The sequence below is a fragment of the Pimephales promelas genome, chromosome 21 (assembly GCF_988280905.1).
Source record: "Pimephales promelas chromosome 21, fPimPro1.hap1.1, whole genome shotgun sequence".
In the NCBI taxonomy this organism is placed as follows: Eukaryota; Metazoa; Chordata; class Actinopteri; order Cypriniformes; family Leuciscidae; genus Pimephales; species Pimephales promelas.
Window position 1 is genome coordinate 30,758,401 of NC_142789.1, and position 16,779 is coordinate 30,775,179.

General features: G+C 42.2%; 1 protein-coding gene across 1 annotated transcript; it reads right to left on the reverse strand.

Moving 5' to 3' along the window:
• Window positions 1–269: 269 nt before the first annotated feature.
• irf2bp2b (interferon regulatory factor 2 binding protein 2b) lies at window positions 270–3,229 on the reverse strand. The gene is made up of 2 exons (XM_039664223.2): window positions 2,270–3,229; window positions 270–1,311 (listed from the first exon to the last, which is right to left on the reverse strand). Exons 1-2 carry the CDS (start codon window positions 3,009–3,011, stop codon window positions 626–628), a joined length of 1,428 nt encoding a protein of 475 aa, XP_039520157.2. The 5' UTR covers window positions 3,012–3,229; the 3' UTR covers window positions 270–625.
• Window positions 3,230–16,779: the final 13,550 nt, after the last annotated feature.

Consider the following 16,779-nt stretch of genomic DNA (forward strand, 5'->3'; position numbering starts at 1 on the left):
GCATGAGGGACGCAAACAATGTGCCTTACAAGTCACAGCCTGTGTGTTCGGGGAAAGACAGAGATACTCTTCCACATCCAGCATTCTTGGGTTACCTTAGCTTTGCAAATTGTTGTGATATCAGTTACCATTATCGGGGCAATGAATTCCCAGCATGCACCAAGACTAAACCTTGCCTTCTGGCACTCGATGAGGTCGTTGCATCATCCGTGACTCAGCGAGGGCAGACAATAAGCCAACCACACACACACACACACACACACGTCAGATTGTTATTACAAGGTCAGAAATTGTATTTGGCAATTCTTAAACAAGTGCATACAATACAGCTAAAAGCGTTTGAGTTTTTGCCAAGTGCTCAAAGAGTATTAGTCACATTCTGAGTTTAAACATGGACTGCCACCAGTTCTACTAGTACACGAGCGCTCGCTCCGAACAACCACTGGATGGGGGGATAGTGCGTACATACATACCATATAATCCTCCGAAAAATATAGAAACACAATATATTCAACAAAAAAAAAAATAATAATAATAATTATACAGCCATGTTTAGCAAGTTCCCTTGAGTTCATATGTACATGTCCGATCGCTGAGGGTGGTGGTGTGTGCAGCAAACGGCAAATCAAGGGTCTCGTTCCTTTTTCACCTTTACGTCTCCGGCTAAAATGGTGGCGATCTCCCCTTGCATGAACGCCCAGGGCACGTTGGATCCGACTAGCGGGCACTTCTCTCCGCTAGGGCAGTACACCTCTCCCGTGGCGCCCTGCTGTTTGATGCTCTCGCGGGAACACGGGAAACAGAACTTGTGCGACGGCACGGACGGGCACTGGACGAAGTGTGTGTCCTCGAGGCGCTCGTGGCACAGGGTGCAGCACAACGGCACGCTCCCGGGCGGCACCGAGGAGTCGGGAGCGCTCTGCGGGTCCATGGGCGCGCCGAGAGCTAGCCGGCGCTGCGCCGCGGGCGACGGGGGGCTTCCGGTGTTCCTCCGGCTCGCCGTCGTCGTCGAGTGCACCTGGTCTTTGGGCGAGCCGGTGCCGGCGTTATCCGCGGCTAGGATGAGCGCGGCCATGGGAGACTGGCCGTTCTGCGCGGTGGGCTCGGGGGGGGTGGTGCGCGGGTGCGGGGAGATCGTCGTCGACGGCGGAGCGGATACGAATCCCGGTAAAGCCGCGGTCGACATCTTGAGCACCTCGGATGGAGACGGGAGCCACGGCGGAGCCTCCCCGTTGAGTTTAGCCGCGGTTCCCTCGCCGTCCGGCTCAGGAGACGGTTTCCTTTTAATGCCCCGCGAGTGTTTGCCGCGGTCTGGAGAGAGAGAGAGAGAGAGAGAGAGACACTGGCTTAGAGACGGAAAACTCCACTGAGCTAGCGTGACGCTTCATGCGTGACCGTCACTGGCTCTGTTTTTGGCTTTAGACAAAATACAATACAATTTTATTGGTGACACTTTACAATACGGTTCATTAGGTAATGTGTGATTGGACTAAAGTAGTGCCCAAGCACATTTACAAACATTACAAATAATCTGAGTTTAACACATGCTCTGAAATCTCACAATCATCTGAAGACTGAATGCATGATGAGGTTTCAACATTACACTAGTTTTAAACTAGTCTGACGGTTCGTGCAGGACCATGGTCGGCTGTTTTCTGGCTTTAGACTAAATACAATCAAACTAAATACAACCAAAGTGCTTTAAAAAAGCAGAGGAAAATAAGATCGAAAACTCAAAACACAGTAAAGTAAATAATGATAATCAAGAAATCTTGAATAAATGTGCCGGATGATGTCAAGCCATGAAAGACATTTATAAACATTATGAACGAACGCATGAATAATCTAGAGTTGAACACATGCTCTGAAATCTCACACTCATCTAAAGACTGAATGCATTAAGTTTTAATGTGCATTAAGCATTGAGTTTGAAAACAGGCATGTGTAAATAAGACATCAAATATTCTAAGATCGAGTGTGCACAGAAATGTTAGAGTTTGAAAGCATGCTCTAAATACGCTTTCGTAAAACAATTGCATGTGTTATATAAACGATAGAAGAATATGGCGTGTTACAACATCTCGTATTATTGTAGTTTGAAGTGTTTTAAACGACATGTGCATGAAGAAATACTAAAGCTTGAATGATGACGGTTCAGACGCACAACATAGAGTTTGTGTGTGTTTCTTTTACTACCACAAACAAATTGCATGGCTGCAGGAGCATGTCTTACTGTATTGTAAGCTCCACATGCATGCACGAGCCGTACCTGTTTTCAGGGCCCCGGAGCCGCTCTCGTACCCGAGCCGGTGCTGCAGCGCCGCGTGCTCCTTCTTGAACCGGGAGTCGAGGCTCTGCAGCGCCATCAGGTCCCGCACCGTCTTGCCCTTCTGCGTCCAGTCCTCGACGCGCTTGTGTGCGTCGCTCGCGTCGCTCATGCTGTGTTTCTCCTTCATGTCGTCCGCGCGTTTGCCCGCATGCTCCGGTGGGATGCCCATCTGCACAGATCTCCCGTTAAGCGCGTGCACTGGCAGGCTCCCGTTGACGAGAGGAACCAGACTGGGCGGCACGGCTCCGCTCCGCCGCGGGTTCGGGCTCTGGCGGTTGAGCTCGGGGGGCTCGTCGGGCTTCGGGAACCCGTTTGGCACCGGGATCCCGTTCGCTTGCCGGGACTGGTACTCCGGGCCCAGTCTCGGGGGTCTGTCCGACGCGAGCGGGTACCGATCCAGTGGTTGCGGAGGGCGTGAGCCCGGTTCCGTGTGGTTGATGGGTTGTATGTCCTTCCCCGGTTTGCCCCCCGGTCCCGGTGATCTGCCCTCCTGGAAGCCGTGAGCGCGCTTTAGCTGTCGTGCGGTCTCGATCACAAACTCGATCCGATCCGCTCCTTCGTAGTTGACGCATCCGCGACACACGGCTTCGGTAAAATCCCAGATCATCGCCCACGGCATGCGGGGAAGATCGCACAAATAACACGATTGCCTGCGCGAGGCAGCGACCGCCGCGGACGACATGCTGCTGGACACAAACGGCGAAATATGCAACTCAAATCTCCAAATGTGGCGCGTTTATCTCAGGAAAAAAATAATAATAATATATCTCGGTGTAGTTTCCCCAGCCCCGTCCGAAAAAAAGCGAGAAAAACGGTGAAGTTACGCTCCGAAGTTCATGGCAGTGTGCGCGCTCCAGCCCGCGAGCTCTCGGTGTGCGAGCGGTGACGTCACCGCGAGGCTTCTATTTACTTGAGTCTTCGAGAGCTCGGTCTGCGCATGCGTGCGCGCTCCCCCCTAACAGAACGGCGCGGTGAATGAGAGCGAAAAAACATCAAAACATCGACAAAAAGGTGGAACACATGCCAAAATAAGTGCTATCACGGCCTTGCTGCTATGCGAGGAATATAAATGTTAATAGGACGTTGGATTAAGCATAGCACATTTTTGAATATGACTGAATGGAATACCATGCAGTGTTATTATGTCACATTGACTTAATATTTTAGATAAAATGTTGAACTCAGACGTTTTAAAGACGGAAATCCTTTTCGTAATCACTTGATAGTGTTTACTGCGTCGTCGCTAGCTTAGCTAATGTATAGGCTATATTTTAGTGAACGTAAATAATATAAAACGTTTTACCAAGACCAAAGTTACGAAAACGTTGTGTGGAAACAACCCCACAAACATTAGAAAATAGGCTAGTTGCATTTTTGGATGTTTTAATGGTATTAGTTTGTTTTGTCACTCAAACAAACAATTCATGGTTAACAAATATGTTGAGCAGTGTCTAATTTTAGCTCCTAATGTACATTTTTCTTGTCATTGTGTAAAAAAAAAAGATCAAGTTGTATTGATTTTTAAACCCTATGTAGAGTTCATGGGGTTCTGCAGTACAGGACTGACCCAATTACAGATCCAGTGATCCAGTGCAATAGTTTTAAATGACCTTAGGATCCTCACAGTTCCACATTCCAGCCAACGTCATCACTTTAACTCTTCCATAACCTCAAATACATAAAACAACACGACCGCCAGAATGAGCCTTCGACTCTGACACAGTTCAAGGAAATTACTGCAGTATTGACTGGTTTATTTAATAGTTTCAGCGTGCACTTGTGTTGTGTGTCTGTAGATTATTCATCTGCTGGACTTCGTTCAGCCTCAGTCGTATTCATGCCTGCCAAGAGCATGTGATTCATGAAGCCTGGCAAAATTATGGAAAGTCCCATAGTGAAGACAACGAGTCTAGACCACGTGGTTCTGCCTTTCCAAATTCTTTCATGCATTTATGCATGACTCATGACTGAAAGTGAGTTGGCCAATAGTTCTGCTGGGCTACATGTAGAGGTGCTCCTCCAGAACGCAAGCGAAGAAATGGTTTAATTCGATTATTTAATTTTCATTTAATCATCTTTTTTATACTAAATTATATTTAAGCTGTATTTATAATCCATTGATTCACTTTTTGAGCATACCTGAAAGTTAAATTTCCAACTTAAACTATTGTAAATCTTGAATGCTTTGGAGCAACAGATTCAGTCTCTTTTCAAAGACGTCACAGATTATTGATTATTGCTGAAGTGAACATTTTTATATGAAATATATATTTTCAAAATCACGTTTTACTCTAAAACTGCAAGAAAATCAAAGCCATAAATCTAAACAAGCTGTCTTCCAAATGAGTGTAGACAGAGTGCTTTTGTTAATGAAACGTGGAATTATGTCAAAACTGTCCGTCTTTCTGTCCGGCCAGCACTGGGGCGAGGCGATTCGGGACTGGGACTTGTTTTTGCAGGCACTCATGAGGAAGTAAGAGAGTTAGTATGAACCTCACCCATCCGTGGAAAAACAAACCAACCCTACGCTGGCAGACGGCCAGAGATCAGGAACACGCTCCGCTGAACGAGGCGCTGCCAAGCCGAGGCCACGCTGACAGCGAGTGCATGTCGGCTCTGCCCAGAAACATGAGCGGGGACGAGTTCTGCACTTCTGTTTTGACAGCAGAATTTATAGCAGATGGTCAGGAAGGGTTTAAGATCTTTAAATGCATCTCATGTAGAGCTTCTCTGTTGTGTGATGCAACACTCTCCAGAGCGGACTGCGTAACATTATTCGGAGACTCATGCCTGTCAGTGATGTGTTTGCGTTTCTCTCAGCATTACGACATGCGTGTCAGTTCCGCCTGAAAGCAGGAGTCAGCAGACCTGGGGAATGTGCATGAGTGTGTGTGTGTGTGTGTGTGTGTGCCGCGTCTGCAGTGAATGGAGCACATTGTTCTGTGTTATGGCTTTAAAGTGCAGCACCAACACTTTCTGCTGAGATGTAATCCTCTCCAGTGACTAACGCATTAGATTAGAGCACATGTTGCTTACTGGCGTTTTCTCTTGCAGGCTTTCCCTTGTTGTCATGCCGACATGTTTTCTAGCCCAACACACACACACACACACACACATACACACATTAAAAAAAAACAACAACCAAGGCATCATAAGTAAAAGTTCACTTTTAAGTCCAGCAATGTCAAAATAAAAGACTTAAAAAAACATCAAATATTTATTTAAATCTATTAACCTGCTCGTCATGTGACCCCCCAGGCTCTTAAGCGGGTTAAGCTGGATTGGAGCATCCCTCCTCACCTCACGGCCTTGTCTGGAGAAACTCAGCCCTCGTTAGTTTGATTGGCCGGCTGATTGTATTTCTGTAGTGCTGGGAATCCATTGCACAATCTACTTTACTGGGATATTGCATGCGGACGGACAGCAGGCTTGGGTTTACTGGGGATTAGATGGGCCTTGTTAGAGTAGTGACATAGTTTACTAGGTGAAAATAATTTTGTTACCATATGCATTTAATTTTAAATATAAATATAGAATTAATGCAACAGTTTGCATTTAGTTCTTTGAATATATATATATATTAGTGTTGGGCAACAATTCATTGCGATTATAAAAAGTTTGTGTTTACATAATATATGTGTGTTCTCTGTATAATTATTTTGTATATATAAATACACACATATGCATATATATTTAAGAAATATATGCATGTATATACTGTGTATATATATATATATACATCATTTATATTATATATAAATTCAAATATTTTAAATAAGTTATTTTTTTATTAAATATATACATCCATGTGTGTGTATACAAAATAATCATACACAGCACACATACATTATTATATAAATGCAAACTTTTATTTTGGATGTGATTAATCGCTGCCCAGCACTAAATATATATAATATATATATATAATCCAGTAAATGAAAATCTTTTATTTGTAACTTTGATGAATGCGAGCCAAAGCATCAGATTATTCATATCATTTGATGGTAAGTAATACATCAGTGCGAAAACTACTTTAAATTATGCAACATTCAAAACTAATATTATAAAACTGATTGGATGATCCACATTTGTAGTAATAATAAAAAAGATGATTTACACACACATTAGTTTTATTCTATATTAATCCATTATATAAACGAGTCCAGATGTGCATGTTATGTGAAATTGTTATTTTAAATTCTAAAAATTCACCATCATCATAAAACTATTTTTCCTCTCAGGTTCTGCTTTGGCGAAAGGAAAACAGAGGCCGACCCGGAGCGCTCCACAGACCGTAATAACCCGTCTGAGGTTTCCTGGAATTGTCGGCCAGACGGATCCTTGCACACACACATTCTGACAGTGTGTCCCGCTTATCTGAGTCACATGGGAAGAGTCAGACAGATCCAGATCAGAGAGATTGAGTTAGACACTGAGAACGAGACGGGTCATGTGATCTCAGCCGTCTGAGAACTGAGACAAAACATTTGTTTAAAGAGCACATATGCTCTCCTCATCTTCATCTTCATCTTCATCTGTGTTCAGATGTTTACTGGGAAAGCTCCAGTTCTCCTCTATATCAGTGTCAGTGTTCCTGAACTCCTGAAACGTCTCGAGTTTCTCCCGGGAACACGTCACAATATTCCTCATTATAATAATTAATGCGCAGAATAAAGGGGCGGGGCCTGGTTGAGTTAGTAGTGTGTTAAACTGGCAGTTATGGAAAGGGGCGGGACATTTCCCAAACACACTCGAAGCGCTCGACCAATCATTGATCCAGCCAGCCAATCAGAGCACAGTGTGTTTTCAGGAGGCGGGGCTTCATCGAGACAGGAAGTAAACAGAGCGTTCCTGACAGACTGGGAAAAGAGGAGCCGCAACAATGGAGAATATGAGGAGAATAATCAACATTCAACTTCTAGAAGAGCCTGAAAACATCATCAAGACTGTAGAAGTGCAGAATATGAGCTCTTGAATTAAATCAAACACAAATAACTCTGAGCCGCTGTAAGGCATCTACTGTGTGGGCTGATTATTCGGCACAGGACAGATCCTCTTTACCTACACACACTAACACCCTTCAATAATTCAACAAAAAGCTTTGTACGGCACGCTTTGATGTGTTAAAGCCGTTTAATATTTAAACAGCACATTTTCTAATTAAGCATTCTCAATTTAATCTTCCCGTGGACCGGAAAGGTGCTTTGCTGCGTGCAGAACTGTGAATTACCCAAATAGCCTTAATGCGAATAACTTCCAGTCGAGCAATTCTATTAACTCTGATGATTTTTGTCCATTGCCCAAGCGTTCAGAGTCGAGCACTGAGTGTGTGTGTAATCAGTGATGTAATTGCATGTTCTGCTAATGTTGTGAGCATTACCTCTTGCCCAGTGAGAGGCTCGTCTCTGATTGGTTGGCTCGCCACACAGGAAGGTGTAACTATGGAAACCATGGCCTTATCTGGATAGCCTGTGACAAACCACTTCCTGTTTACAATGTTTTGGTCACGTTCCCTTTCACGACTGAGGAGTGTCGGCTCTGTCTGGATGGCGTGTTTACTCTGGAGAGCCTGATTTAGTGTGATTGAAAAGCTGCAGTGGATCCTGCTGAGTGTGCATGCAGTAAATCCGCATCACAGTAAATCCACAGCACACATGGAGCGCTGGGAGAGGGCGGGATCATTTCTCTCGGAGTAATCAGCACAGAAACACTGGAGGAGAGATGCGAAGGCCACACACAATGGTGTCCGGTTACAAGCCGGTCAGATTTCGCTCCTTCTGACGCATGAAGAGGATCTTATTATAATATTCTGCACGTTCACACACACCAGCGACACTGGGTTCAGCTGAGCCTGAAACTGTTCTGTGGTCAGCACAGACGACACCGAACACTACTGACCGGAACATGTCACCACTGTCTTATAAAGCTGCTGATCCTGGGTCAGTAAGATCGGCCTGTGGTGTTATTGCCGGAGTCTCTGAAGCTCGAGTAAAGGCTCCGCCCTCTTCTGAACGGAGGCGGAGCTAAAGCTCATAATAAAACGGAGCGTTTTTGCTCACCCAAAAGGGGGCAAATTTGACGAGCTATAATAAATGATCTGATATTTTTTAAGCTGAAATTTCACACACATTCTGGGGACGCCATAGATTTATAATCCATCTGGTGAAAAGTGGTGTAATATGTCATCTTTAAGCCATAATCCATACATTTCAGTGTGCAGAACTTCCACCCTTTTTTGGGGAAAGTGTAGCTGGAGATTGAATCATGCTTTCTGTTTTTATGCCGGTCTCTCTCTCTCTCGCTCTCGCCTTAATCCTCTTTGCAGGCTTGGAAACGGGAGTGGCGAGCTTCCAAGGCAAGGGCTGATGGGAAAGCGCACTCGCTGCCAGCGGGCCGTTAGAAGCACACACATCTTTGTTCTCGGAGACCTGGTGTCCCGCCAAGAGCCTCATTTCTGTCTCTGCATTAGGGCTGCTCTGGAACAGTGCCAAACTACAGCTCTCTCTCTCTCTCTCTCTCTCTCTCTCTCTCTCTCTCTCTCTCTCTCTCTCTCTCTCTCTCTCTCTCTCTCTCTCTCTTAGCATTAATACTCCAGTCTTCAGTGTCACATGATCCTTCAGAAATGAGGATCTGATGATCAAGAATTGAACATTTAGGATTATTATCAGTGTTGAAAACAGTCGTGCTGTACGGAGGCGTATTGCATTCACTTGAAGAAAAAAAAATCGACTCTGTTTTTCTGAATTAACGAGTTAATTTTTCATGAAAAAAAATTGCTCTGTTTTTCTGAATTAATGAGTCAATTTTTCATGAGAAAAAAAGTTTTTTCTCTGTTTTTCTGACGAGTTAATTTTTCATGGATTTTTTTTTTGCTCTGTTTTTCTGAATTAACGAGTTTATTCAGAAAAACAGAGCAAAACTTTTTTTCTCACTAAAAATTAACTCATTGATTCAGAAAAAACGAGTAAATTTTTTTTTTCTCATGAAAAATTAACTCATTCATTCAGAAAAACAGCAAAAACTTTTTTCTCATGAAAAATTAACTCATTAATTCAGAAAAACAGAGTAGATTTTTTTTTTCTTCAAGTGAATGCAAATATGCCTCCATAGTGCTGCTTCATATGTAACTGCAAAATATATTTTTACTGTATTTTTTATCAAATAAATGCAGCCTTGGTGAGCAGAAGAGATTCGAAGTCATATAGATTCTGATATGATATTTTATATGAAATAAAATATATGTTTTAATTATTCCAAACTTTTGACCGTTAATGTATATCCAAAATGTTATATTGTTATGAATTGTAATGTTGTAAATGATGATGAAGCCCCTGTGGGAGTGCGCTGGATGCAGACTCAGTCTGATGACGACACGGTCTGTTCTCGAGGCCGGTGATGTTGTTTAAAGCACAGGCTCGTGTTACAGTGAGAGAGTGTCGGCTGTTTCATGAACTCCTCTATTCCCGCAGGAGGAAAACGGTAAACTCATCAGCAGCCGCTTCTCTTCCCCGGAGTGTCTGACGGGAAGACGGATGATCTGGCCTCTTTTGTAAGTCGGATAAAAGCGTCTAAATGCGTAAACAAGGCTGATGAGGAAGAGTGTGGTGGATGAAGCCCGCAAGTGTGTGTGTGTGTGTGTGTTCTGGGAGGTGTGTAAGTGGACTCCCTGTCTGACCGCATTATATTGCTGAATTCTCTGGAAACACACACACACACACACACACACACATGGCAAGTTATGCAACACATGTAGTGCTTTTACAGTAAATACAATGAGGAAATAACCTGACTCACACGAGCAGCCGTGAGTGTTGACAGAGGAGGACAGAGATTATTAATGTCCATATCAAAGATTATTAATGTCCATATCACAGGTTATTAATGTCCATATCAGAGATTATTAATGTCCATATCACAGGTTATTAATGTCCATATCAGAGATTATTAATGTCCATATCAGAGATTATTAATGTCCATATCACAGGTTATTAATGTCCATATCAGAGATTATTAATGTCCATATCAGAGATTATTAATGTCCATATCAGAGATTATTAATGTCCATATCAGAGATTATTAATGTCCATATCAGAGATTATTAATGTCCATATCACAGGTTATTAATGTCCATATCAGAGATTATTAATGTCCATATCACAGGTTATTAATGTCCATATCAGAGATTATTAATGTCCATATCAGAGATTATTAATGTCCATATCAGAGATTATTAATGTCCATATCACAGGTTATTAATGTCCATATCAGAGATTATTAATGTCCATATCACAGGTTATTAATGTCCTTATCAGAGATTATTAATGTCCATATCACAGGTTATTAATGTCCATATCACAGGTTATTAATGTCCATATCAGAGATTATTAATGTCCATATCACAGGTTATTAATGTCCTTATCAGAGATTATTAATGTCCATATCACAGGTTATTAATGTCCATATCAGAGATTATTAATGTCCATATCAGAGATTATTAATGTCCATATCAGAGATTATTAATGTCCATATCACAGGTTATTAATGTCCATATCAGAGGTTATTAATGTCCATATCAGAGGTTATTAATGTCCTTATCAGAGATTATTAATGTCCATATCACAGGTTATTAATGTCCATATCAGAGATTATTAATGTCCTTATCAGAGATTATTAATGTCCATATCACAGGTTATTAATGTCCATATCAGAGATTATTAATGTCCTTATCAGAGATTATTAATGTCCATATCAGAGGTTATTAATGTCCTTATCAGAGATTATTAATGTCCATATCAGAGATCATTAATGTCCATATCAGAGATCATTAATGTCCTTATCAGAGATTATTAATGTCCATATCAGAGATCATTAATGTCCATATCAGAGATCATTAATGTCCTTATCAGAGATTATTAATGTCCATATCAGAGGTTATTAATGTCCTTATCAGAGATTATTAATGTCCATATCAGAGATTATTAATGTCCATATCAGAGATCATTAATGTCCATATCAGAGATCATTAATGTCCTCATCAGAGATTATTAATGTCCATATCAGAGATCATTAATGTCCATATCAGAGATCATTAATGTCCTTATCAGAGATTATTAATGTCCATATCAGAGATTATTAATGTCCATATCAGAGATCATTAATGTCCTTATCAGAGATTATTAATGTCCATATCAGAGATTATTAATGTCCATATCACAGGTTATTAATGTCCATATCAGAGGTTATTAATGTCCATATCAGAGGTTATTAATGTCCTTATCAGAGATTATTAATGTCCATATCACAGGTTATTAATGTCCATATCAGAGATTATTAATGTCCTTATCAGAGATTATTAATGTCCATATCACAGGTTATTAATGTCCATATCAGAGATCATTAATGTCCTCATCAGAGATTATTAATGTCCATATCAGAGATTATTAATGTCCATATCAGAGATCATTAATGTCCTTATCAGAGATTATTAATGTCCATATCAGAGATTATTAATGTCCATATCAGAGGTTATTAATGTCCATATCAGAGGTTATTAATGTCCATATCAGAGGTTATTAATGTCCATATCAGAGGTTATTAATGTCCATATCAGAGGTTATTAATGTCCATATCAGAGGTTATTAATGTCCATAACTCGATTATCTGCTGATCCGCATGAACATTAGGATAAATCTCTTCAAACTGTGATGATTGACACATCTGATTATCAAAATACCTTATCATTTAAAATTATGTTTGTGATTTCAAGAACTGGACTTTAATAAAGCGTGTTGAGGTGAAATATAATAAAGAAACTATAGGCCTACATGTTGATTTCATGTATTATTTTTTTTTTTGTATTTTTAAGTTTAATACAACCTAATTAAACAATTTAACCCTGCAAAGCCTGATTTATAAAACAAGAAATGTTTGAATATGTGTTTTATGTTTTGTTTAATATTTTAGACAATTGGCTGCAGATTCTGTTATTTTTATGGACAAAAAGTGATATATAAGTGAATATCTGCCATTTATGATTAGTTTTATGATTCAGAGATGAACAAATAACCTGATGATCATATTTGATACTCGTGATTTTTCTAATAAATGATTATAATCAAGTAAAAAAGCTGAAATATTACTAAGAATATCAGAGTTATTCTGGCGTTTGCTTGATGAACTCAGAGTAGATTTGACACCGAGAGACTCGTTTGTTCAATCACACTGAGAGACTTTTACTGGATAAACGAGTCGAAACTCTCAGTCACACACAGCAGGACTGCCACAGATTATAAATGTGTGTATGAAATATAATACAGTAATTATACGGTTATTCCTCCTGCTGCTCAGTAAACGGCCGTGAATAGTTTGAGAAATGTTTGATCTGCCTATAATCTTTATTGCTCCGCATTATCTCATGATCGTTAGCTGTAACTCGCTCAGGGTTACCTCTCGAGCCGCAGTAAACCATGAACCCTCACACACACACACACACACACACACACACACACACACACTTCATCAACAACCCTGTGAATGGTTCCAGAGAGCTCATTGATTCCACACGTGACCTTTGCACCGAGTGTGTGTGTGTGTGTGTGTGTGTGTGAGTCTGGCTGGAAATGGGCGTCGACCAATGAGATTGCTGTGACGAGTGTCGCAACACTGAGAAACTGGAGGTCAAGGACAGCCGGGGGTTCGGGAGCGGGTCTGCCAGAACTCATGAACTACAGCAGATCCAGCCAATCGGAATATTGGCCTGTAGTTTATTTGGAAATGTGTGACGGTCACAAACTCTACCGTTTCGGTGTGAGGCGCCGTTAAAGTGTGGAAAAGATTTTTGTGGAAAGGTTGCATACTTTAGGTCTGGAAAACAAATCTGTGAGACTAGATTTTCACACACACAAAACTTTCTCTCTGGCTTTGTTTTTGTTTTGTTTTATTGGCTGAGAGGGGCGGAGCCTGCTAATGGTGACACAGACTTAAACAAATGAGCACAGGGGGCGGAGTCAGAGGGGGCGGGGTCAGAGGGTCAAAAAACACGGCCCACGCAATCTTGAGTGTGTGTGAGTGTGTGTGTGTGTGTAAAGGTCTGTGAGGAAAGGCAATCTGCTAAAACACTCTCAAGGTTATGAAGACTGGAAAGCAGTATCGGTGTGTGTGTGTGTGTGTGTGACTGGAAAGCAGTATCGGTGTGTGTGTGTGTGTGTGTGTGACTGGAAAGCAGTATCGGTGTGTGTGTGTGTGTGTGTGTGTGTGTGTGACTGGAAAGCAGTATCGGTGTGTGTGTGTGTGTGTGTGTGACTGGAAAGCAGTATCGGTGTGTGTGTGTGTGTGTGACTGGAAAGCAGTATCGGTGTGTGTGTGTGTGTGTGTGACTGGAAAGCAGTATCGGTGTGTGTGTGTGTGTGTGTGTGTGTGTGTGTGTGTGTGTGTGACTGGAAAGCAGTATCGGTGTGTGTGTGTGTGTGTGTGTGTGACTGGAAAGCAGTATCGGTGTGTGTGTGTGTGTGTGTGTGTGACTGGAAAGCAGTATCTGTGTGTGTGTGTGTGTGTGTGTGTGTGTGTGACTGGAAAGCAGTATCGGTGTGTGTGTGTGTGTGACTGGAAAGGAGTATCGGTGTGTGTGTGTGTGTGTGACTGGAAAGCAGTATCGGTGTGTGTGTGTGTGTGTTGTCCAGAATCTCTTGAGTTTTCCGTTGTTTCTGTTTCTCTTGTGAAGTGTGTTTGAGAAGCTGAGGCCTATTATAGTTTTACTCGTTTTACTTTTTTAGTTTTTATAGTTTTACTCGTTTTACTTTTTTAGTTTTTATAGTTTTACTAGTTTTACTTTTGTCGTTTAAAACAGTTGCTTCATATTTCTGTGGAAACCGTATTTTATTTTCAGGATTCTGTGATTATCAGAGTTCAAAAGAACAGCATTAATCTGAAACGTCATCTGCGTCCTTGACGGATAAATGTGTGTGTGTGTGTGTGTGTGTGTGTGTGTGTGTGTGTGTGTGTGTTTAAATGTTCTGAACTCTTCGTCCTGATGAATGTTGTTTCTAACCGATGACTCATGTCACTCTCCTGTCACTCGATAAGATCTGGACTCAAAGCTCAGTCTGTCAAAAATATGAATTTCTCGCAGAACGACCCATTTGACCTGGAAACACAGATGAGGTCACGAGAAGGGTCATCGTGGTGTTCTCAGGGTCAGAAGACTGTTCTCCTACAGAAAACACTGAGAGCACTGAGAGTGTTTGCGTGATCTGACAGGATTCAGCGATCCTCTGGAAACATCAACGTCTTCTTCTACAGGAACGATCTCAGATGTTCTCTGGTTTCAAACATCATCCGTCGACTTCGAAAGGTCGTTTAGGGTTAAACTGTCAGAAATCTCCAGAGTAATAAATGAGAGTCGATCAGCGGCGCTTGTGTTGAGAGATCTCGATGAAGCGCTTGTTACCCGCCAGACACGAGGACGGCTCACAGAAACTAGAGAACCTCTTTGACCTTTGACCTTCACGCTGAAGCCGGGAACACAACTCCTCAAACACACACACACACACACACGCTCGTCTGGCTCACAGATATTTTCAGTTCTGACTGTAAATGATATTTATCTGGATTGTTCTTCACACATCACGTCACTCATCATCTGCACTGAAACTGCTGAGAACATCCTTTAACATTTCATCTCCATTAATAAATATTCATGTTTAGGATTTTTATATTTTACGAGTCTGACATGAGAGTAAAGCAATAAAATCTAAAGAAGTTAACGAGTGAATGCTTAAAGGTGTGTGTATGTGTGTGAACCCAACCGTTCCCTGGCAACCATGGGGTCTCTGTGGAATGCCTCGTTGCCATGGTGACGGAACACATGTGGCAGGAGTGTGTGTGTGTGTGTGTGTTGGATCAGGTGTGTTCGCTGCATGATGTCGTCTGATGCTGATCGTTCACAGTAAATCATATTCGTCTAATCTTCACAGCAATTTCACTCTTTATTGTGATTTCTTCTCTTTGATCATGTTTAAGATGTAAGAAATTGAAGAAATGTTTGGCGTCCATTCAAAAATCTATCCTGAAGCAATGGCGTCATTGTAATATTTGCATACTGCACTGTGATTGGTCTTCTTTCTCACAGCTATTTGAATACTGAATTATTTGTATCTCAATATGTACCGCTGTTCTACCGCTGCAGTGCCTTTAGGAAATGCAGATGTGGTTTCACGATATTGCGTTATGCTGTGCATTATTTATTTATCTGACGTGAATATGAACATACCCGTGTCTGGAAAGATACTCTTGCTGAATGTTTGGCAGGTTCGATGCTGTTGTCTTGGCAACGTGATTCCCTCCTCCGGTGCGACGCTGTGATTGGCCGTCAGGAGAGAAAACATTCAGCTCACGGTTCACGACATCCCATAATCCCATCGCACACAAACGCGCCTCACATGGCGAGCAGAACACAAGTGGATATTAGCGATATTAGAGAAGGAAATATATCTGATTCAGCTCGCAAGTGTTCATTCCAATCAGACGATTAAGTGATTTGTTAATTATAAAAGTGATTAATTTGAGACATTAGTGCACAGATTACCTGGAAGAGGAAGAGGAGGGCAAGGTGTGTGACGAAGGGTGCGTTTAGATCCAGCCTGAACACGACAGCATGTTCTCATGAGTCGGAGGCTTCAGAGCGCCACGTGTCTCAGATAAACTCATCAAAGGCTCTTTCATATGCAAATTTCTGCAGCAGGGCTTAGAATAAATAAAAAAACATGTTTGAGTGTCAACGTCACGATTATTCATGCGGCTCGACAGAGGAACCGATGACCCTAACCTGCAGTGTCCAGGCGTGCCTCATGAACTCTGTTTGGCTGCAGGGACTCATCTCCCACCCTGAGGCCCCGCGGGGTGAAACCGGGGCCCGGGGGGATATTTTAAGGTGGACGGCTTGTATTTTTAGGGCAGCTGTACGCTGCGGTGTTCACATTTCAGCTCCGCTATAAAAACAAACAAAAAGCCGAGTTGCTGTAGGAGGACAGCTGGAGCGGACACAGAGAAACTCACGAACCCTAACCCCTGCTCTCACATCAGTTTATTTTTAGCGTGGTCCGGTGCAGCTCTCGTGTCTGTGTGTGACAGGACTGAAGTGTAATTAAATCAGTGTGCCATCTGTGTGTGCTATAAACAAAACAGGCTTCAGCTTATTGTAATAGAAGATGAGAAAAGCCGCCGCGTCCAGATGCCCGCCAGTGCTCATGCGCACGGAGACCTTTCCTGACCTGAGGAAAACACACTTCGAGAAGGATGCACTCGTTTATTAACACATGAAAAGCGCTGTGTCAGTGTGTGTCTGTGTGTGTGTGTGTGTGTGTGTGTGTGTGTGTGTGTGTGTGTCTGTCAGACGAGGCTCGTGAGTGACGTACAAGGAAATGAGACGGCGATGCAAATCTCTAGTGTTTGTA